Consider the following 24015-nt stretch of genomic DNA (forward strand, 5'->3'; position numbering starts at 1 on the left):
CTTGGGCTGCACTATCTAAGGAATACCTGGGGTCAGACAGATGAGGAGACACATCAGACCTGTAATGATATTCTTTGTGCTTTGCTGCAGACTGAAGCTGATGAAGACAGGTTGGCGAAGTGAATATGCGCGAGGAATTCTGCATAACATTGAAGAAAAACTCTGGTCTTATGTAACGGCATCCAGCATTTACCCAGCCAATTCAAACAGCTGAGTTATGAAAAGGATTGTTGCTGTTTAGAAGCTTTGCAATTTTCATGAGAAAATCAGATCTCTCAACCATAATCCCAACTAGAGCCCATGCGTGGGACTGTTTTCTTAATCCCACTCCTGCCAAATGTCTGACCATTATCGCCCTCTCCCGCAACATGCGTGTTCCACTCCCGACAGCACATGCAATGTCTTTATCCACTCCTGCCTGCACCCGCAAACATTCTGTCACAGCTTGTAGAGATTGTGATACATTTACAAACGTTAGGGCTATGCTAAACGTTCAGAATAACATACATAAAACATTGCGTCTAATTAAACTGACCATAAGATAAAGTAACGCTAAAGTAAAGCACCACACATGACAAACACATTAGGCTAATTAATTATTAGCCTTATAAAACTTCTCACAACTAGCGGAGCATATTTAAACATATCCATATCAACACAAACACCTAAAGATAACAGTTAAACTCTGTAACCTGACAAGACACAATCTTTAAATGAATTTAAAAAAAAAAATAGAACATTTTAATCTCACAGATATCACAGGTGTTTATTTAGCTAATTAACATAGCAAAAATAAAATAAATAACACTAAAAACATTAAAAGTCAAACATAAAAGTTTGAGAGCGCAGGAAAGCACTCTCTGTTGAACTTCCACCATTCAAGCCGCTTTAATCTTCTTCTCAACTTAATTTGTTGATTCCATTCTTGTTACGCACCAAATCCCGGGACCCGCGCTATATTTTTGACCGCCCACTCCCACCTGCAACAAAAGTAAAACCACCCGCTCCCGCAAGATTTGCGATCCCAATGCAGCCCTCTAATCATAAGCTCATTACTCAGGCACACACAGAAACAGATCATTCTGACACTAGGTGGCGCTATAAGCAGCACATTTACATTTTTGTTAATAGAGCCATAACATTATGGGCTAGAATTATTATTTTTTTAATCGTTTTGTGCTCAGTGCCAATACATTTTCAACTGTGGCCTATAATGTCTAACTCTAATTGATCTATATACCGGTACTCCCAGCACAATTTTCCAGACTTCACAAAAATAGGTGCACATGGAATTTTTGAGGACATATGCCCAAATTTACTGTCATTTTTGATGAAAAAACAAAACAAAAAACAACAATGGTTCAACTGTGAGTAAAGTAAATGTGAACTGTTTGTCACACCATTTTACACTACTATTTAATAGTCTGGGGTTAGCTAATTTTTTTTGTAAGAAATTAATATTTTATTCAGCAAGGATGCCTTTTTTAATTAATTTAATGTGACTACTGTTCACAATAATACAAAAAACACAATAAGAAAGTCAATAGTGGTAATTTTTGAACAATCAAATTATAACCACAGAACAGATTCTATCAAATTTAGAAAATGTGGCCATTTTCTACACTTTTCTAATCTGTCAAACATTTCCACTTCTGGCTACACTTTATTTTCCCCACTTTTATTTTTAGAGTCTCTGAGGAGAAGAAATGATGAATAGAATAGGTGGAAGCGGTATGGAACTTTTTTTACATTTCCGGGGTTCTCAGAAGCGGAAGTCGTCATAGTTGTGTAAGCTTCTGTGTAGTGGTGAACGGGAGATTACAGCAAAAACTATTTCTTGTATTCCCATTTGCTTCAATAGCAAAAGAAAAAATACATTATAGCATTTACGCGACTTTCCAAAAGAGGGAAACAATATTGTGAGATTGATTACAGCAGTCAGAAGAGAGAATGATGTAAAATTTGCCGTCATTCCCTCAGCTGTTAAATACCCTCGCAGCAAATTTGTTTTTGTAATTCACTGCCAAGGTAATATAACACAAATACAGTGTTATAAATCTATGTTACATTTTTTAAAACAGTCTGTGAAGGGTCCACTAGGAAACGTCAAGCTGGATTGACATCGTCTGTAAAAACCCCACAGTACAACGTGGCACAGCATGTGTACTATCCACTAGGCCATGGCTCCAACACTTTTTAATGTCCTCTGTGTGAACTAATACTGATCTTGCAGTACAGGTTGAGTAAATGTGCTAATATACTATGCCAGATTGCCTGAATATATGTATGCCAGAAGGTTTAAATATTAATTGCTCAATTTAGAGATTTCATTTGCTTCTCACTAATCCACAGCCTAGTGTGGGTGATAACCTAACTGCCAGCCTTACACTATGACTCTCGAGCTTTTGTCTCCTTATGGTATTCTGTTCCTGATACACCGCTAATAAAATCGTGCCCAATAACTAAAAGCAATTGCTAATTCATTGGGCATCGCTCTGACCTGCCTTAGAATGAATATGACACCATGGAAAACATATGTATTAATGGATAGCTTTCATAAAACGCTGCTTAATTTAAGCAAATATTCCATGTAGCTAATTTAAACAGACCATTTCAGGTCAGAGAGGAGTCTATAACAACACGATTGGTTTATTCAGATTTATAGAGCTCAACGCTCCAATTTAGGATACATCAGCTTAATTACAATTTACTCTAAGGCCCCGTCCACACTACTGCGGTTTCGTTTAAAAACGGAGACTAGGGATGCACGATATAGGATTTTGGCCGATATTCGATATGCCGATATTTTCAAACTAATTTTGCCCGATGCCGATACCGATACCGATATATTTGTATTTTTTTTAAGTGCAAAAAAAAGCTTATTAAAGCTTCTATTAATGTTCTCAGTCAAGAGCAGTGAGTGATTTCCTCTGTTTTGTTGTTTTATTAACATTAACGGGATAGTTCTCCCAAAAATTTAAATTGTCATCATTTACTCTCTCAAGTTTCTTTCTTCTGTTGAAATTATAAAAGTTATTTGGAAGAATGTGGCTAACCAAACAGTTGCTGTACTCCAGTGACTTCCATAGTATATTTAAGCACAAGAAAGAAATGAATCCAGGTTTGAAACAACATTAGATAGACAGAATTTTTATTTCTGGGTGCAGTATCTCTTTAAAGACAAGCGGCAGAATATTATAACTGTCTCTTTAAGAACTGCACGCGAGTAACGCGACGCGTCTAATATACACGCATTTGACAAGCAGATTTTCTCTGTTTGCTTTCACTTTAGACATAACCAACTTTGTTTATGTAAACCGTGTGTGTATTTGACAGTATCAGCGCAATAAGACTCGAAAGATTAGTCCAGTATGCAGACTCTGTGACAGGCTTTTAGTTCCTGTGAGCGTCGGGTGTAACGCGCTCAGAAAAGCGGATGTTAGAACAGCGCATCAGCACGTGAATGACATGTTTACCTAGCAAGACTTTGACGCACATGCAAACAATGAACTTTTGTGAATTGCGGTTGCGGTGTCCCGTGAGTGTAACTCTACCTCTGCGTTTACATGTGATGTGATGTGAATGTACGTCGCGTTGTACAGTATGTTGAGATGAAGGCGCCAGAATTGAACTGATAGAATGCACGATACTATGATTTTTCTTCAAAAGCAGATAGTGGAGACATTTTAATCGCCCACGATCAAAAACCGTGAGACGCACGGCACACCCCTAGTTGGAAGTTTAAGTTGCTGGCGCTCATGCTTCGTTCACGGTCGTCACGTGCGCATAGGAAACACGCCACCCTATCGGCAAGACTCATCGGCAGAAATATTCATATCGGCCGATGCCGATGATGGTCATTTTAAGCTTTTATCGGCCGAATACCGATGTTGTCCCGATATCATCGTGCATCCCTAACGGAGACCTTTTACTACGTTTGCACCTCCCGTCCACACTAAAACGGCAAAAACGGAGACCCAAAACGGAGAAGTTTAGAAATGCTGCCGATCCGTTTTTCGTTTTGAATCTCCGGAGGGCGTTTTAGTGTAGACGGGTCAAAACGGAGGACTTTAGAAACGATGACGTAGTAGAGGCTACCGCTCGGCTCTGTGATTGGGTGTCATCAGTCATGGCTTATATCTTTGCTAGCAGCTGTTGTACAAGTAAATTCTGCATTTTACAACGCTATAACTGCCTACATGCGCCGGAGTCAAGCTATTATTCGAGCGATCTGTGACAATTCCCGTGTGCAGCGGCGGCGTTGACCGTACATGGAGCGTCGGTTTGGGGATAACCCAGAGCATGGTGGGATAATTTTATCAATGAAGTTGTGTTTACACCGGCACGCGCATGCCCAGTGTTGGTGAATGGTCACGTGATCCGCGATTTCAGTCGTTTTAATGTGGACGGAGATCAATTCTAATACGCAGCTAAAACGCTGGTGTGGACGGAGATCGTATTCGTTTTAATTATCCGTTTCTAAACTAAAACGCAGTAGTGTGGATGGGGCCTAAGTGTCTGCACATTGTGTTGTCATAGCAACAGACAAACGCATCATTAGTGAATGCACAACTTCCATTTCAGGAATGAAACAAATGTTGTTGCACTCGGAAAATGAGCAACTTAAAAAAAAGAGCACAACATAAGCAGCTCATTTCTAAATTGACAGCACCATCAGCTATAACATTTCCATTCTAAACATTTATTCATGAGCCTGGAAAGATCTTGTGCGATTGTGCATTTAGCTCGTCTTACCCTTGTGTCTTCTGGTACCAATCGGCTCGGATGAGGTTTGAGGTAAGAATGATGACTCTGAATCCCTCCTCGTACCAAAGCAGCATCATTTTCCTGCAAAAAGCAACTACAACTTAAATACAATTTATCTTACATAATGACATTCATTTGTTTTAATCTCTTTATCTCTTTATGATGGGGAAGTGAACCCAAGGAGTCAGTCATAGAGCTCCTCCAGTCCGATTTTAGGGAAAAATCGGGTCTATTGGAGACGTCAAATAGATTTTTTAGCCACGTCAAAAGATCACCACAGACACAGCACAATCCACATGGGATAATCTCACAGTATAACAAGCAGCTGTACAAAATATGACACACCAGTGTTTTGCCAGTTTATCTCTTTTAATTCTTTTTATAACTGTATCCACTGTACGTCCGACTGACTGCACTGTATTCTTCCTTTTGATTCTAAACTGAACTCAAATGGCACTGTGAATTGGGTAAGAGAGAAACATAAACCACTTAATTGGGGAAATTGAAAGATGAAACAATGCTAATGACCTGGGTCTGTAGTGGAGTAGTGAGTTGGATGTGTTAATTAAACTTGAGGTTCTGTGGGGTGCGGATTGGATCGACTCCATTCCTAGAGCTTCCGAACAAATGTTTTTTTTTGGAGTGCGGACTGATGGGGCAGTGAACCCCGAGGTCAGTCCTAGAGCTCCTCCTGTCCGATTTTAGGGGGAAATCGGGTCCATCGGAGACGTCCAATGGAATTCTTAGGCGCGCCGAATAAACACCACAGACAGTGTAAGTAAAACCATATGCAAAATAAGATACACCGGTGTTTTGCCAGATGAGAAGTTTATTCTATGAATCATCTTTTTACTACTTCGCTAATTCTTCATTTTACTCTAGTTATTTTATAAATGTTTTTAATGTCCACTTGCTTTTATTTTGTGCTTATTTTCTATGCAAAGCACTTTGAATTGCCATAGTGTGATATTTTAATTCCTTTCTATGTAAAGCATTTTGAATAACTGTTTTAATTTTCCTTGCTTTTATTTTGTGATTATTTTTATTCCTTTCTATGTAAAGCACTTTGAATTGCCATAGTGTATGAAATGTGCTATATACAGGGTTCCTACACATTTTCCGTTTCAAAATTCTATACTTTTCCAGACTCAAATTTCCAAACCTCTCTGTAGATTTTCAGACCGTATTTAAAGTTGCCCCTATTATGCTTTTTCGGATATTCCCTTTCATGCAATGTGTAATGCAGCTATCTGCAAAGTTATGAAAACGAAAAAGCACACGTTAAATAAAGTTATTGTTTCTCAAAAGTTTCCGTATATTGTTTCCGTATATTCTTCTATGTACATTTCTGAAATGCACTTTCTGTAAAGCTGCTTTGAAACAATATGTATTGTGAAAAGCGCTATACAAATAAATTTGAATTGAAATTTGAATTGAAAAGAAAGAATCGACTCTGAACCGCCTAAACGAGTCGTCAGGAATTCGAAATCTTACTTCCGTGACGGCTACACGTCACTGGGTAACACATTTGCCTAATGCCCACAGCTATATTGTGTAGTTCTCCGGCTAACTCACGTTAATGTTACATCAGTCATTCGGCTATTGTATGCACTATTATTAATACAGTTCACACGTGCACCACAATAAATTAGAAATATCGGTTTGTTGATGGACATACATTTGTTAAAGGGGTCATATAATGGTACATGCACTTTTACAAGTTGATTGTACTGAAATGTGTGTTGGCAGTGCCTGTACACAACCATCATATAATGATAAAAATCCATCCAGTGTTTTTGTTTTAATCTCCTTATATGTTTTCCCCTGCCTCAAATTGAGCCGTTCGTTTTTGTGACGTCAATAAAACGGACGCCCCTCCCGCGATTGTTGATTGACAGCAGTGATTCAACACAGACCCGCCCTCGCTCGTCCTGTCAATCATAGTCCTCGCGGATCGGCGCGGTCATTGTTGATATGCTGGAGCACTGTCTATGAGCAGAATGGCGTCTAAGCGATTGTGGTGTTCTGTTCTTGGGTGTAATAACGAACACAGCAGTCATTTTAATGTTCCTAAATCCGAACCGCTGAAGACGCAGTGGCTGAGTTTGTTTTCGAAGGGAATATTCCCCACGAGCAACGTCAATGCTTTCATGTTTGCCGAATCATTTCTCAGTGGACTGCTTTATAAACGAGGGTCAGTGTAAAGCTGGTTTTGCTGAGAAGCTGCACCTGAATAAAGGATCGGAACCTATTCGTCTTCCTGCTGAACCTTCAGAAGAACTAAAGTGAGTGTAACGTTTTATTAATCTTTATATTAATATTTATATTAATCTTTGCAAATCGCCCAGCTGCACGCTTCACGATGAATGCGTCGGTTTACACTCAGGGTACATTACAGCATGTTTTCTATGTACAACGTTCTCAATATAATTCATAATCCCACGTTTAATGAACAACGCGTTATGGTTATTGTGTTATTGTGTTACAAACGGTGTATGCGCAGAACAGATAGGCGGGGTGAGCAAAGCTCATTATCATTTAAAGTCATATGCACTGAAACGGCGTGCTGAAAACAGAGCTGTTTTTGACCAGGTAAAATAAGTGTTTTCTTACAATACTAATGAGAATTTTTAATTAAAGTATATTACAAACTTTTAATTTAGACCCTAAAGAATCATATTAGCTTGTACAAAAATGGCATTATATGACCCCTTTAACGCTGATGGTGAGGAATTACAGCTGCAACATCTCATAATGTTCCTCAAACTGAGTAGTGTATCACTGAGAAACGTCCTGCTCGAGCTGTCCTCGTGATGGAGATTCAGGTTGAATAACTAGTTCTTCCAATGTTTCATTATCGGACTCGCGCTCAGATTGATTTGGTAAAATCGACGTCGTAGTTACTGTCTTTACAGTGTGTAATCACTGAGGACGCCTCCAGAGCTGAAGTTCAGTTATGGTAATGGGTGTTTAGCTTCCGACAAGCGCTGTAAGCAGTAGACCAATCACACCAGACTGGGCCGTCTGGCCAATCAGAGCAGAGCAGGCTCGTGGAAAGGAGGGATTTGGAAAGAGACTGAATCATCGGACAATTCGTTTGAGAATCATTGAAAAATGTGGTGATGTGCAATTTATATTACGAGAAAATGAAAGCGTTTGTTGTAGGAGATCTCCAAAGCAAAATTAGTAATTTCACCCCCAAAAAATGGCTTTAAGACAGTTATTTATATATTTTGCTGTAGTGTCAGTAGGAAATATCAGTTTACATTTCCATAGTAATAAACCAGTGAGATTTTTATATGGATAAGGAGTCTGACAACAGCCAGTATGCTCCACACAGAGATCTGATCTCACCATAATAGAGTCCATCTGGGATTACATGAAGAAACAACTTAATCCAGAAGAACTGTGGCAACGTCTCCAAAACGCTTGAAGAAATCTTCCTGAAAAGCTATGTGCAAGTGTACCTGGACAACAGCTGTTTAAAACGCAAAGCGTGGTCACACAAAATATGGATTTGATTCAGTTTATAGAAGCTAATTGATAAATAAAATCTACTTATGAGATTATTTTGGAAAGCATCCTCACTTTACAGTGCCTAAAACGTCTCGCAGTACTGTAGCTTTGCAGGAAGGTTTCAAGCATCTTGGAGACATTGCTGCAGTTCTTCTGGATTTAGTCCGTCTCAGTTTTTTTCTGTTTCTTCATGTAATCACAGACAGGCTCGATGATGGAGAGATCAGATCATATTCATACCGGCTCTTGTCACTCCTTGTGCATACAAAAAAATCTCACTGGATTATTACCATTAATGGCAAAATCAATGTTTGGAAATGTAAGCTGACACACTACAGCAAAATATATAAATAACTGGCTTAAAACTATTTTTTAGGGGTTTGAAAATACTAAAGTGCCAAAGACTTTTGCACAGTAGTGTATATACAGACTTTTGCATGCACACAAGAAACTTTATCGTGCCCTTGAGAAACTATTCACATACGCGCGGGATTTTTTTTTTTTTGCATGCTTACAATTTACAATTACGCATTACAATTTTTAGTTTTATGTACTATAACCTAATCTATGAAGAAAAAGAGCAAATGTGCACATGAATTAATAGAAATATAAGCCTATTTGCTCCAAATTTGGCTTTCCTTGGGGTAGTACCTCTAATATCAAGGCCTAATGATGACCAATTTAATGCATCCTTTGTGGCGGCAGAGAAACCATGACACGAAATGGGCTGATGGGACAATATGGCTGAGTGCATTGTACTATTTGCCAAGTTCAAAGGTCTATAAATTTTTTTTTTAAAAAGTGGTCAAAATTTGCCTTTCAATAGGGCAGTACATTATCCTATTTCAAGGCCTTAGGTCTGCTTTAACACATACTCTATGGCAGCCAAGAAACCACACAGTGAAATGGGCTGATGGTGCAATAGGTGGCTCAGTGTGCATTGTCTATGCTAAGTTTAATGGTTTCTCATGCGCACACGAAAGTCTGCATATTTTTTATTTTTGCAAAGATCCTTTTATTGGCTCTGTAAGAATGCTAAGAATATCATGAGAAGAAACCCAAAACGCTTATAACCTGCATTTTTGCATAATGAAAAAGTGCACCTTAAATTCATTCAGTCGTTTTTGACAATCTTAATTTTCTATTATAGAAAACTAAATAGGTAGCCTGGGAAAACCCAGACAACTTCCGGCAAATTTAGATTTGCTCTGAAAGTTAGAAAGTTACTCATTTTCAATCCGCCGAAATCGAGGCACCAATCAGAAACGTTGGGGCGGGCTTTACACGATGACGAGAGCGCTGGGATTTTGAAGCAGATTTTGTAGCCTACATTACAAAGATGGATGCCGCCGTCGAACATCACTCGTTCGAATCAGCTATCGCGTCTGTTTTAAGCGATCTGAACGTTTCCTTTTTGTTAAAAACCGTGCAAAGAACAACACTCGGAGATTGTTCTCCACCGCTCTGCATACGTCATCTCCTTCATCGCTCTGATTGGTTTTAGGTATATCCGCGACGTACGTTGGTGACGCCCCTCTGGAAATGATTTGTCTATGACGCTTTGCCAGACCTTAACTCAGTTACAACTGAGAATGGTCTGGTTTTAATCAGGCTACTAAATAGACTAAATAGTCTGGAAATGCAAATATTTTTCCATACTCTGCTTTCTTTTTTTCATACTTTTCCAGACCTGGAAATTACTCAAATCAAATTCCATACTTTTCCAAACTGCGTAGGAACCCTGTATATAAATAAACTTGCCTTGCCTTTCTTTTATTTGTGTCCTTCAAAACACTGCCATTGAACCTTTTGGCACATTTACCAAAGACTCAATATTACTTCCCTGCATATAACATGCCTTTTTGTGTCAAGCGGTATGAAAGAGTAGCTTTCAGAATGGGGGCACATTTACAAAGCCTTCTTTTGTATTATATTAATTATAACAAGAACCCCACATTTTGGAATATAATATCAATTCTGTGCTGTTCTTTGGGTGGAAAAGGTATTATTTTATTTAATAAAATAAGAAAAAGCTCTCTATGTTCTTCAGAGAGAGATGTTTAAAACTCATTTGAAGGCAAATTAGAAAATGAAGACCTGACAAAGGTGTTTGAGAAGGATTATTCTGCCAGTCTTTATGTTCTTTTGCTGCCTTTTTGGTTAAATTTATATCAAATAAGACAAGCCTTTTAATTCGTTCATCTGGAGTCAAAAATACTCAATCCTGTTATGTTGGCCTCTGTTGAATAAAACATGAAAGATTCTATGGAGGAAAAACAGCACTATTCAATACTGCGCCTGTTTAACATCTAATTTCAACTCATCACAACAGATGCTCATCTGATAATCTGGGCACCGGCATGGATTGCGAAGAATTGAATACTCTCTTGAGTAGTTTGAGGAGCGCTACCTCCCATATGCAGAATGTGACTGACTGCTCATAAATACTACACCTGATCATCAAGGTATTTTAATAAAAAGTAAATAAGCTAACACTACCACTGTTGACTTGTCACTCAAAAACACTGCTTTATGGATTTTTACTAGAAACCAAGCTTAAGTCCTTTGCTCACAGTCTCACTAAAATTATACAGAGAAATAAAATGTCCAACACTCACGTATGATGTGTGCCAAATGCAATGTCCAGTTTGGCCTGTCAAAAACCATAGAGAGTTCAATTCAACAATAAACATTTAGTATTTCTTTTAAAATGAAATGGTATGTAATAACAACAAAAGGCTCTTTTTGTTTTGTCAGTAATGTCACAATTTTCCCACTATACACAGACATTGAGAAACAAGAGTAGTGGTTCTCAACTGGTCTGGCCACGGGACCCACAGTTTCCTATGGTCATTAAGCGGCGACCCAATTTTTTAGGAATTTGACCTAATTCCTAAAAAATATACAAATTATATATAAAATAAATTTGCTTTTAAAAACCAAGAAAATGTATTTCACAATAATGGTTGACATACTGAGTCTAAGTATAAGATATTGCTATTAAATAACGGTCCCAAACTAGATTTTAAACCCAAACACTTTAAATAATTGATTGGTTTGAGTAGGGAACACTTAAATTAAACAAACTAGTTCAAATAAATCAACTTTCTTTTTCTTTTTGAGTTCACAAAACTGAGACACTTTAAGTAATCAGAATTGTTTTGAGTTTTATGAACTTGTTTCTTTTAATTTAGACCAACTTAAATTTAACTGAAAATCAAGCGTATAAGCGTCAGTTTTGGCAGGTCACGTTAGTCAAGCACGCATCAGCTGACTCTCAGCTGATCCACGTCTACCTATAGGAATACAACGCCTATCACTGTATACATATATAAGCAGCAGCTATCTGTTTCTCAGGAGCTAATTACCCTCCTCCATCCCCAGCTCCTCCTCTCGCCCAGTCAGGATTTGGCATTCTGATTCCCCTCAAATCGGAATAAATTCTCGAATAATGTTGTATTTTAAAATCTTAAATTAATGATATCTGCATTCATTCATGTTGGTTCTGTTCTGCTTACCCTAAGGGGGGTTATTGCTGCTCTCATCCATGCTAGGCTGCATGGATGCACAGGGAGTTCTCGCCCAGAACCAAACCATACCGCTTAATTATGTTAAGATCAATTCAAATGTATGAGTTCAAAATAAAAATATGCAAGTTCTGCTTGCTTAAACTTTGAACTTCTTAATAAAAAAAAAATTATGTAACTGATTACCTCAATTTTTTTAAGTTTTGCCAACTTTTTCAGGTTTACAAAGTTAGTAAGTTGGTATGAGCCACCACAGTCATTTAAAAATATACAAAGTGCAAATAAAGTGGTATTTTGTGGTCACAGAAACACAGTTACCACTGTAAATAAATGAAACTGCTCCTGATGAATATAATGAACATCATACAAGCATGCAAATCTTTCCTAGCCAACACAGGAAGTACCAGTTACAAAATGTATTGGTACTTTTTGGTGATTTCATGATTTACTAACCAGTCTTTATCACACTTTCAGCGTTTGAAAAGCGGAAGCTTTAAATAGGAGTGTAAAAAAAATCCGCTGCAGCCTGTTTTAATGGTACGGGATTGTTGTGATTTATTTATATAAAATTCAGGACGGGCACTTCTAACGCAGAGATGCCCAAACTAGGGCCCGCGGCCCTATACCACAGCAAAAACCAAGTCCAAATCCAGAAAAGTTGGATTTGTTAACGTTAGAATAATGACAATGATATATAGCCTGACAACATCTTATCTGAACGCAGATAACAACACATTTTTATTCTCAGGCACGCTTTACTTTAACTTTATCAGACAGAAGAGTCAACAGCTTTCACGCATCTCTTTCAAAATAAAATGATCGCATCAGAAAAAATATTTAAAATTACGTTTTTTGTTGTTGTTGATGTTTCTTTGACTGCACACTCCGAGGCCCACTCAAAACGTCGACCCACCAGTTGAGAGAGACTGGTTTAGAGAACCTCAGACTACCATAAAGTGTAATGCTTCCCTCTAGTGGAACAAATAGCTTAATGCAAATCAAGAGAACCATAAAAACCACAGACCTGGCAGAAACGAATATTTGGATATGGTTTGGCTTGCTCAATTAACCGAGCCTTGGACTCTCTCTTTTCTCCGTGAACGAGTATGACCGGTTTGTCCCTAAAAAACAAACAGCATACGCACTTATTGGCATGTAGTGCCATTTCATTCGATGTAGTGAAATTATGTTTTCAATTTATGCAGCTGCAATACCACAACAAATCTTACCTAAATTCTTGCGGATACTGCTCCACCATCCATGGAATGTCAAAACAGTAATTAAACTACAAAAGAAGAAAGATGTGAATCAGGACAAAAACATTACAAACTTTTGTGTGTGGTTGTAGTAAACACCTTAGCTGCAACTTCATCCATTAACACAATACCTGTACAGACTCTTTTAGCATTCCAAACATCGGAGAAAGTATATCTGATTATTGGAGAGGGAGAGGAAAAGAAAACAGGAAGATTATTAGAAATATACAACATCATATCATAACTTTATTATATATATATATATATATATAAAATTGTTTTTAAAAGTTCAAACTCTTTATATACCTTTGATATGCAGTGCTCCAGTGTTGAACTTTTTTGGTATCCCAGTAACTTTGTTTAAATAAAAACGATACATGTCATTCATAGATAATAAGTTGGTCTCAAAGAAATCAGTTGGCTCTTCTTTATAATAACTAGTGCCGTGAGGGCTCGGGGGACGTTTGACTTCGGTCTTCTTCCTCTTAGGACTTAGATTTGGCGTTTTGGGTTCATTTTTCATTACAGGTGGAGGAGCTTCATCGTCACTGCTGGAGAGGTTCCAGCCCCCCTCCTCTGTTTCTCTCTTTCTCTTTACAGCAGATGAAGAGATGCTTTCATAGTTTACAGGGATGGTTTGATTCACATGTGCAGCTTTTCTGGCTTCGGATCCCATGGAAGGAGCAGACGGTTCCTTCGCAGGATGGGAGTTTTCAGCTTTCTCATTGCATTTTGGACTCAGTTTGCGCTCTTGCTTGAAGACCTTATCTGGTTTTATTTCTAAATCAGGTTTAATGCATGGTTTGTTTAAAACCTTTTGAGGTGTTGGAGGGATAATGTTGTCCTCGTCTTCACTATCTGATATGGTCCACTTGCCATGTTGACTGTCCTGGGACATTTTTGTTCAGCTGTGGATCACAATCAGCATTAGATTATCTTTTTTTAATGCATGCTGTAAACTGCAAAACGAGCATACTATATTCTGTAAACAACAGTTCCTTAATATTGTCATTTGACAAAATGCATTGAAAAACAACTGTGTAACGTAATTGTACAAATATATGGAGCCTAAAACAAGAGATAAATGCTCGCATTGCATTACATGAACAACTGATAGATTGAAGAGCTTAACCACATTGTATACATAAGCAGACTAAGTTCAATGTAACTGTTAAATGAACGTAAACTTACAAAGAGGCGGGAAGATGAAATGCAACTTACAGGCTAAGTGTTACAGGTAAATAATTCAAATGTTACGGTTTAAAGAAAGCTAAATATGTGCTGCATATATACAGCTACGAAACTACTAAGTTAGACCATTGTCCATTTGAAACTCATATCATTAACAGCGACACAACAGTTTGTTGTGTTTTGATTCGGCATACACGCTCTGTACATTCCACATGTAGGTTAGTAGTAAGTTATAACAGAAGAGAAAAGCCACAATGTTATTCAAAATAAAAGTCTCTGTGATAGTCGATATTGAACAATAACATAGCTCATTTCCGCCGCATTAGAAAAAAAAAACATAATTATGACATACAAAGTAATAAATACGACATAAAAAAATTATGACATAAAGGCCGACATTGTATGTCCTGTTTATCACTTTTTATGTATTAATTTCGACGCATGTGACGTTTTATATCATAATTTCGACTTTTTACGTATGTCATATCATAACCATGAGTAGCTCATCATTTCTAATTTAATCTCATAATTATGACTTGTATGACATAATTTCGACTTTTATTGCGGAAAGCTGTTAACAAGACAGAGAACAATCTTCGACTTTTACTGTCCTAATAATTATGATTTACCTAAGCATGATTTTTTTTCTTAGGAAGTGGACTTTTTTCATTACAATAATGAGAAAGGGGGTGGTTTGCCATACAAACACTGTCATAATGCAAACAAACCCTAATATTAATATTTCATTATATGACCAAAAATATGCTTTTTCTTTAAGAAGAATAAAATTTCTTAAAGATTTTTTTTTTTTTTTTGTGGGTTGACTTTTAGTTTGAAAATAACGGACTTCCTCATTGACTTCCCCAATCAGCGTTCTTCTATACTCTTTGCTTGTACTGCGGTCAACAAATCAGCACACAGCAAACCAATCCCTCACATCCATACGGTTTCTATGCAAACATCTACAACTTTCCAGAAGTCTTCAGATATTTCTATCTAGGTTGTCCCAAATGCAAACATTCACCGCTGGAAGAATCTTTAGGAATGAGAGACAAATAAACGATGCCGAAAGGAAAAAAATCGAGTTGGTAAGATTTGAGTCATGTTGATTTTGAACGATGTCATGACGCTTGTGATACAGATTTGCTTGAAACAGATGCTGGTGCGAATGCTAAGATGACATACATTTTTAAAATAATATGATAATATGTGGATAAGGTAAAGTTAGACAGTTTTCAAGTTATACGCCTGAACATGTCACACTTTTGTGTACGTGAGCGGGAATGGAATGTAGCTAACTTATCTGGGCTTCGTTATTTAAAAATCTTGGTCTTGTGACGTTTAGATAAAACGTTAGATACAGAATAGAAAGTAAATTTGAGGTTTCTCAAAAATACATGCACAGTAGGGAAAATAAATTACCGCCCGAACAGGGACTTGAACCCTGGACCCTCAGATTAAAAGTCTGATGCTCTACCGACTGAGCTATCCGGGCTCTGAAAAGTAGTTTCAGGAGGGGTGTCAAAATAGACAACTGTATTTTGCAATTCACGTCGCTACATTATTATTAAACGGTAACCTCGTAAATCACTACAAAGCGGTAACCTACATAATATTGTGTGGGCATAACAATAGTTGTGCCGAGATAGGTGACTTACTACTACTACTACAATGGAAATCCGTGACTAGAGGTCGCTGTTCATATACGACTATATATTATCGTGACGCGTGCGTGCGCTGCGCTGTTGAGTTCTCTTCAGAGAAACAGGCGCGTCGAATTCGGTGCTGTAAAACATGATCATTTATTTCAAGAAATAATATTTGAAGAAATGCTGTAAATTTTCAATTTACATAATTATTTGTGGTTTTTTTTGTTTGTTTGTTTTCTGCAAAGCTGCTTTGGTATGCTTTTTGCACTGTATGTAACGTTCACCAAATTCCCCTTAATTTCTAACATTTTGTTTCATCTGCCCGTCTTCATTTACAGTTCAACTGCAAAACAGCAGTCTTTTTGGAAACTTTGGTAAATAAAAAACAGTGAAAAAAAAATTAGTGTCGTTAACTGCATCCCCCCAAGTTCCAGGATCTGAAGAGTTGTGCTCATTTCTCACGCAAACTTTTACTGAACAGCAACCTCTAGTCAGATTTCTTTCTTCTGTGTTCAGTGTTAAACATTCTGTGAATATTAAATTTGGTCGCTCTCTTCAGTCCACTGCCAAATCAAACTTCTGAAACGTATGCTTAATACTCCCACTATTGGGGTTATACGTACTCATTAATTAAGATTGCAGATCAACTCTGACTGTAATGTCTATGTTTATGTATTCTTTAGGTTTTCCATCAGTGTGATGTGGGTAAGAAAGGTTATTTGTCCAGAGAAGATCTTAAGATAGCAGTTATCATGCTTTGTGGATACAAGCCATCAAAGGTAGGCCTACAGAAAATCAGAATCACTTGATAATCTCTAAATTGTACATTTACTGTCATATTAAAGGGATAGTTTACCAAAAAATGAAAATTCTGTCGTCATTTACTCACCCTCAAGTTGTTCCAAACCTGTGTGAATTTCTTTCTTCTGCTGAACATAAAAGATATTTCGAAGAATGTCGGTAACCAAACAGTTGATGGACCCCATTGACTTCCATAGTATGGAAAAAAATACTATGAAAGTCAATGGTGCCTCACAACTGTTTGGCTACCCATATTCTTCAAAGTATCTTTTATGTTCAGCAGAAATAAAGAAATTCATACAGGTTTGGAACAACTTGAGGGTGAGTAAATGACGACAGAATTTTTATTTTTGGGTGAACTAGCCTATCCCTTTAACTAACATAATATGCATATATGGTGTACTTCTATCTTTCTAATATTCACACAGCATATACGTATGCACTGCTTTACATATTCATGCTTACATTAATTATATGACCTGAAACATTTGTTTAAAAAAGACCAACATATAGGCCTAGCTATGACTACCTTTTATATAACGTATGGATGCTGTTGAATACTTAATAAATGTAGTGGATGGAAGGGTAACGCAGACCCACTGGGATATTCTGAAATTCTATTTTGGGATATTAACTAGCAATATTCGATTCTTCAACGAATCGTTCTTTTGAGTTAGATCTTTTCAATTAATTGGTTAAACCGATTCAGACAAATGGCCTGAACAATGTACGAATCAGAATCAAGAGTCAACAACTCATGACAACTGTAATTTTGAACATTAATGGAATACAATTTTTAATCTGACAGGGCTTGGAGCATTCTTTAAAAAACAATGAGTTTTGCTTAATGTTTTGGTAGTTTTTTTGTATATTTCTAATCATATTTTAAGTCATTTTGTATGTTCTCTTGCAGTCAGAGACAAATATCTTGATGGAGAATGGCACTAATAAGGACTGTCCAGGTAAAGGCAAAATATAGTACCTGTCATATTGAATTAATGCATCACAGTTTTCTGTACAGTTGTAGACATACCATTGCTGTGTATTTGAGTGTTTTGCACTTCACCTTCAGCAGACACTCAACCCACATTGATGTGCACTCCAAAATGATATGGACAATTTCTCTCCTGATTTATTTTTCAATGTGGAAAACGAAATGTTATACCACTCAGGCAAAATGAAAGGAAAAGGAGCTTGACGTAGATACTGTATAATCTTTTTACACATTGCCAGTAATGAAATCCTGACAAACAGCGGTAAATAATGTTGCCGTGAAATGCACACAGGATTTCTACAGGCCCTTTTGACAGACAGAAACACTGAGGAAAATGGGGGTTTTGGCAGGACAGCATTTTGAAGGAGACATTAAATGGTTGAAGACCTAGATTAGTAAGTAATTTGTTTCTTGTTTTATCCCACAAGCAAATTGCTTTTGTATGCTGCCCTGTGGGAAAGCATAAGATAATCTAGTTAAAGTGGCTTGCTTTGTGTGATGAAATATTCCACCATTAAATCTTGCTCAGAGCAAATGGTGAATTAAATTGCCCCTCTTTTGAATTTCATGTGATTACTAAATTAGTGATGGTCGGGAGGAGAGGGTTGCTGGTGGTGATGTGGGAGGCTTGACTAGACTCAGTAGTGAAATGCTTTGGCAGGCTCATCGCACAGAAAAGAGGCCACTTAAGGCTTCAGTGCTACACGGCGTTCACAATACTACTGCCACTTGTTTAGCCTACTCAACCCCTTTTTTCTTTATCTCACTCTCTTTCTTCTTTTTTCACTAGCTAAATAAGCGAGAAATGGTGAAAAGGTCACACAGCTAGCTATCTCCTAATTGCTATTTCTCGTGCCTCTATTTTTATCACAAAGGCATGAAGATTTTGTTGATTCAGAAATGCCTCCACAATGGATAATTGAAAGATATTTAAATAACAGATGTTTATTTTATGCCATTTTTTTTGTTAGGGATATGTTGCAAGATAGATTCAAACTTGCATTATTTGCATGAGCGCCACAGTTTAACATGCCAGAGCACATGTGGCCACACCACTAGGCCATAGACCTTAGTCAGGGTAGACGCCATATTGAATTTTAAAACAAAAACAAGGTGGTGAGGGATAGCCTTACAGTCTTTACAATATGACATGCACTGTATAAAGGTCTTAGATCACATGTAATTTTCAAAAATCACATCTTTCAAAATTGTTTGTCTGTTTAAAGTCTTAGTCCTAGTCTATCTTTGAATAATAGTTTGTTGATTATTAGTTGTTTGCATTTGACTAGGGTCGCCACCTTCAGTGTCACCGCCATGTCACCAGCCGCATGCTACGCAACTACCACTTTGACGCTTAAAAAAGTTCATAAAGAGATCGTAAAACTAATCCATATAAATTTAGCGGTTTAGTCTACATTTTCTGAAGAGACATGATCGCTTCATATGATGAACAGATTGAATTCAGGCTTTTATTCACATATAAACATTGATCAGCGAACATAAACAGAAACTTGCTTGACGCGCAAGAACAAACCTCATTGGTTCTTGTGGAAGCTCAAACGTGCTGTGTAACACAGGAGGATAAACCTCATTGGTTCTTGTGGAAGCTCAAACGTGCTGTGTAACACAGGAGGATAAACCTCATTGGTTCTTGTAGAAGCTCAAACGTGCTGTGTAACACGAGAATTAACCTCATTGGTTCTTGTGGAAGCTCAAACGTGCTGTGTAACACAGGAGGATAAACCTCATTGGTTCTTGTAGAAGCTCAAACGTGCTGTGTAACACAGGAGGATAAACCTCATTGGTTCTTGTAGAAGCTCAAACGTGCTGTGTAACACAGGAGGATAAACCTCATTGGTTCTTGTAGAAGCTCAAACGTGCTGTGTAACACAGGAGGATAAACCTCATTGGTTCTTGCGGAAGCTCAAACGTGCTGTGTAACACAGGAGGATAAACCTCATTGGTTCTTTCGGAAGCTCAAACGTGCTGTGTAACACATGAGAATGAACCTCATTGGTTTACCACAACTGATGTATAAGTTGAAGAATGTTTATATGTGAATAAAAGCCTAAATTCAATCTGTTCATCATATAAAGCGATTGTGTCTCTTCAGGAAATTTGGACTCAATTCATATGGATTCGTTTTACGATCTCCTTATGAACTTTTTGAAGCGTCGAAGTTTCAGTTGCGTAGCTGTCAACGGAGGGTCAGAAAGCTCTTAGATTTCATCAAAAATATTTTTGGGTGAACTATCCTTCTAAGTCAGACAGTCATCATTATTTTCTGGACAGACCCATTGATCACTTTTTCCCATTCAGCCCTATATTTGGAGAGCCTCTTAAGACTTGAGCTCGACCTAAAAAAAGTGCATATTTACGACGCATGACCTTGAGACTCCGTTGCTATGGAAACAAAGAAGCTACAATCACACATAGCAGCATACAGAACACACATTTCACACATAAATACTTGTCTACTAATTGTGAAATTGATTTCTTTATATATTTGCTATTAGTATCCTCCACACTGCAAAATCCTTATGCGTTTATTCAACTATGTGTGGGCCTATGTAAAATACAGGACAAATCACATCCTGTATTGATTTGATACGGGACACATCATTTTACCTTAAAATACTGGACGATCCAGTATTTTACGCGACGAGTGGCAATGAGTGGGCGATATTTACAAAATCTTATTTCACAGTATGGGAAATTTTATTTTAGCATGACGCATGTATAGAAATGTAGAGAAATGTATTATCAACCATTTATCGCTTAACATGAAAGTAATTATTAGATAATCAGTATTGACCAGACTTTTAATTATCTGTGCATCCCTACATAAAAGGCCAGCATTTGCTGAGAATACTACAGGAAAACTCAGAAAATGTCAGAGCCATACAGTATATACTGAACTGCAGTCAGATTGTAAACATGAACTCGTTCCAGGCTTTGTATGGCAAATATTTGATTATGATGGGCTTTAATTCGAAAAGCCCAGACAAATGCTTGACTAACCAGAATGGTGCATTAGATTAGATCTGAAGCTTTTAGTCTTTTAATCTCTAAAAAAAAACTTCCTATGTTGTTTATGCAACATTCATTCAGCATCCATGTAATGTTTGTATTCTGGCTTCCAACCTGGTCTGGAATGGCTCAGGGACAGTCTGAAGTGATAAGGGAGGGAGCACATCAAATCAGAGATGTCCATGATTTTAAAGAGGAGCTCTGGGTGAGAACACTGTTGCACGTTTTCTTGTGTGTGTGTGTTAAGTCAGGCAGCGGCCTGTTCTGGTCATTGAGTCAACGCAAAAGAGGAGAGCAGATGTGAGAGAGATCGTGAGGGTGGCGCGAAGAAAACCAATTGAAGAAAGAAAAGCGTACAAAGACCCCAAGGTAGTGAAGATGGTAGAGAAGCCGAAATTAAGAAAGGGGTGGGAAGGACGTACAGGCCACCCAGTTGACACTTCCTTGATTGATGGTCTCGCTATCACAGTGAATGGCAGTCAGCCTTGATCTGACATCCAGCACCACCATCGTTTAAAGTTAAATTATTTTAAAGCTATCCTGATTTTTAAGAAATGGAAACATGAAGCTATATCCAGCTACTTATGTGAACTTTCCTCTCAGCATCGTCATCAAGCCCAAAACCATCAACAATGTTGGCAGATTATAAATTGATGACACCCAGACACCTAGTGGATGGATCATGGTTCAATAGGTTCATAGAGACCTTTGGTGCAATTTAGGATGCACTTTAGGAAAAGTTTAGGATAAATGAAGCCGCTTTTCCACCGTTGGGAAGAACGGTTCTAAGAACGGTGAAAGAAGGGTTCCAGTTATGTTTCCAGTTGAGCCTGGTACGGCATGGCACCATTACAAACCGTTCTCGGTCCGGAATTCTCAGTACAATTCTCGTTAAACAGTTTTTCACCGTTGCTGTGTTCAGGATTTTTTGGGCGGGGCTAAAACGGTGGCTCGATGATGCAGTGGTGCCACTGAGCTCCTGGCCCCACCCCTACTGTCGATGATGCACTGGAGCCAATGAGGCTGGCCCCTCCTCTAACAATAGAGCACATTAGCATCAGTTCGCCTCTCAATGGGCTCTATGCACGGGGGTATTTCCGGTGAAGGTCTAAGGATGCTGGATTACTTCCGCCGATCGTAGAGTCCAATGCTATACCGAGAATTTAAATTGGTTTTTATACTCTATTGCTATACTAAAGAGACGTTAGTCACAAAAACAGACAAAACAGACACCCCTCATTTTGTTTATGCTTCTTTGTTTATTATATTAAATAAACATAACTATATATAAAATTACATCTAAACGTATTAAAGTTTCGTTTCAAAGACGAGAGGACAGTAAATTTTGAAGACTCTGCCAGGCGTAACGTTACGATTATAACGTAAGACTATAGAAAAAATGACAGACGTTAGCTTCAGTAAGTTAGCTTCATTGATTTAGAAAAAATGTGCGCCTTTTGGGTTTGTAGTCTTTGTAATTATGTATTTTCACAGTCTTATACCTCAACAGTTTTACATCAAACGGCGACTTTCTTTATTTTAAAATGTATCTTTTAAATTGACAAACATCATATGTGTAATTCAGGGCACAATTCAAACGAGATCAAAATATTTGTTGTCTCTCGCTATTGACTACCATACAATATTTTTCCGAAATAAGGTCCCATGGTGGTCGACCGGAAGGGGAGGGACTTAGCAGTTTGCAAGTAGCTAGCTACATAGATATACATAATAAAGGCTAGATGTCTCATCCGCGCTGCTGGCCAATGGAGGTCAACGTCCGCACTGTGTTTTAATGTTCAAAAACATGTTCGAAAAAATTCACAAAAATTGCACAGCCCTAGTTTCTTGCTTGTCATTGTTGCTCTGCAATGCAATCACGTTGCAAAATTACAGGGTTTTTTTTTTCAGAAAAGTTGAGACATTTTGTAAAATGTAATAAAATCAAGAATCTTTGGTTTGTAAATTCTCTTTATCCTTTATTTAACTGACAAAAGTACAAAGAAAAAAATCCAATATTCGGTCAACTAATTGTATTTTGTAAATATAAACAAATTTTGATTTGATGGTTGCAACACACTAAAAAAGTTGGGACAAAGGCAAAATAAAAGTGAAAGCTTATAGAATATCCAAGTTAAACTGTTTAAGCTATACATCTGTTCAATGCAGAGATGCTGCCAAGTTCTCTGGTCCCGAGTTCATCTCAGATGGTCTAAAAGAGATGAGTCCACGTTTCAACTTGTTTTTGGGAAAAACTGACATTGAGTTCTCAGTCCCAATGACCGAAGGGACCATCCAGATTTTCATCAGCGACAGTATGGAAGTAAAATAATGACAAATGTTTTTGAAACAAAAAAGCTTGTTGAATTGCACTACTTGAAAAAATATTAAAATACAGTCATAAAACCAACTGTAAATTGTTCATGTAGGTGTCAGGCAATGATGCACACTTTTTAGATAGGCCTATAGTTGATATTAAAATAAATATGAGATCATGCGGTATAGGCCTACTGAAAAAATAGCAATATTTACACAAGATTTAACAGTTTATTTTATTAAATATCAAAAATCTAAAAGGTGTGCATCATGCCTGGCATGCACCTACATAAACACTTTACAGTTGGTTTTATGACTCTAAGTCATTCTCTTCAAATGCTATTGAAGTTAGAAACATGTGTAGCAATGTCGTATGTAACTTTGTCAAGCCAACTTTATGCCAGTATTTCACTGGGAATCGCTCAGCGTGAAACCTTGCGCTTTACGTTCATATTCCACTTGCCTGTTCCTATATCTAGTATTGAATGACGTATTGAGGGAATCCCCAGTTCTGCAGCACATCACCGCAATATAAAGTTAAGAAAACGAAACAACCGAGAGAAATATATGTCTTCCTCAGATTTAACGTTTTATCTGTACATCAGCATCGGGGAATAACATTATAATCTCGTTCACGGTAGAGAAAGCTGCTTACGTGTGCAAAACTAACTGTGAAGACTTAAATGTAAACACAGCTTTTGTGTCTTTATCAGCTTTTCCATATATACTGGCCCTGATAATCATCACAAATACTTTCTGTACTTTTCTGTAAATCCGTTTTTATGAATGAATGACTCTCTCACCCGTTGCTCTCTAGTTTTCTTTGCCAACAGCCGCCAGCTGGTGAGGTCGATTAACAGCTATGGAGATTGTCAATCGGCAATCTACTGATATTCCTGCCGTTCCATGATGTGAAATTGTGAATTTTCTGTCGAATTTGAACCACTGAATTTGTGGAAGCGAATTTG

General features: G+C 37.6%; 2 protein-coding genes and 1 non-coding gene across 5 annotated transcripts in view; 1 reads left to right on the top strand and 2 right to left on the bottom strand.

Annotated features, from left to right (window-relative positions):
• The window catches only part of tdp1 (tyrosyl-DNA phosphodiesterase 1), a 37016-nt gene extending 22725 nt beyond the window's left edge, over positions 1–14291 (bottom strand). Inside the window, exons 1-7 of the mRNA XM_056267218.1 lie at positions 14258–14291; positions 13373–13974; positions 13198–13241; positions 13040–13095; positions 12835–12931; positions 10902–10936; positions 4756–4848 (exon numbers count right to left, since the gene is read on the bottom strand). Coding sequence (XP_056123193.1) covers positions 4756–4848; positions 10902–10936; positions 12835–12931; positions 13040–13095; positions 13198–13241; positions 13373–13964 — 917 coding nt within the window. The 5' untranslated portion in view covers positions 13965–13974; positions 14258–14291. The remainder of the gene's footprint in view (positions 1–4755; positions 4849–10901; positions 10937–12834; positions 12932–13039; positions 13096–13197; positions 13242–13372; positions 13975–14257) is intronic.
• Positions 14292–15186: 895 nt separating this feature from the next.
• The window catches only part of efcab11 (EF-hand calcium binding domain 11), an 83014-nt gene continuing 74185 nt past the window's right edge, over positions 15187–24015 (top strand). For all 3 annotated transcript variants that reach the window (XR_008808998.1, XM_056267228.1, XM_056267226.1), the window contains exons 1-3: positions 15187–15345; positions 16590–16685; positions 17621–17669. Coding sequence is in view for 2 of the 3 variants with exons in the window: in XM_056267228.1 (XP_056123203.1) it covers positions 15268–15345; positions 16590–16685; positions 17621–17669 (223 nt within the window). In the remaining variant the exon portion in view is untranslated. The remainder of the gene's footprint in view (positions 15346–16589; positions 16686–17620; positions 17670–24015) is intronic.
• Positions 15680–15752, bottom strand: trnak-uuu (transfer RNA lysine (anticodon UUU)). The gene has a single exon. It is a non-coding gene; the product is annotated as a tRNA-Lys (tRNA).

Source organism: Rhinichthys klamathensis, unplaced genomic scaffold (assembly GCF_029890125.1).
Source record: "Rhinichthys klamathensis goyatoka isolate OS25496 unplaced genomic scaffold, OSU_Roscu_1.1 h1tg000256l_1, whole genome shotgun sequence".
Classification (NCBI taxonomy): Eukaryota; Metazoa; Chordata; class Actinopteri; order Cypriniformes; family Leuciscidae; genus Rhinichthys; species Rhinichthys klamathensis.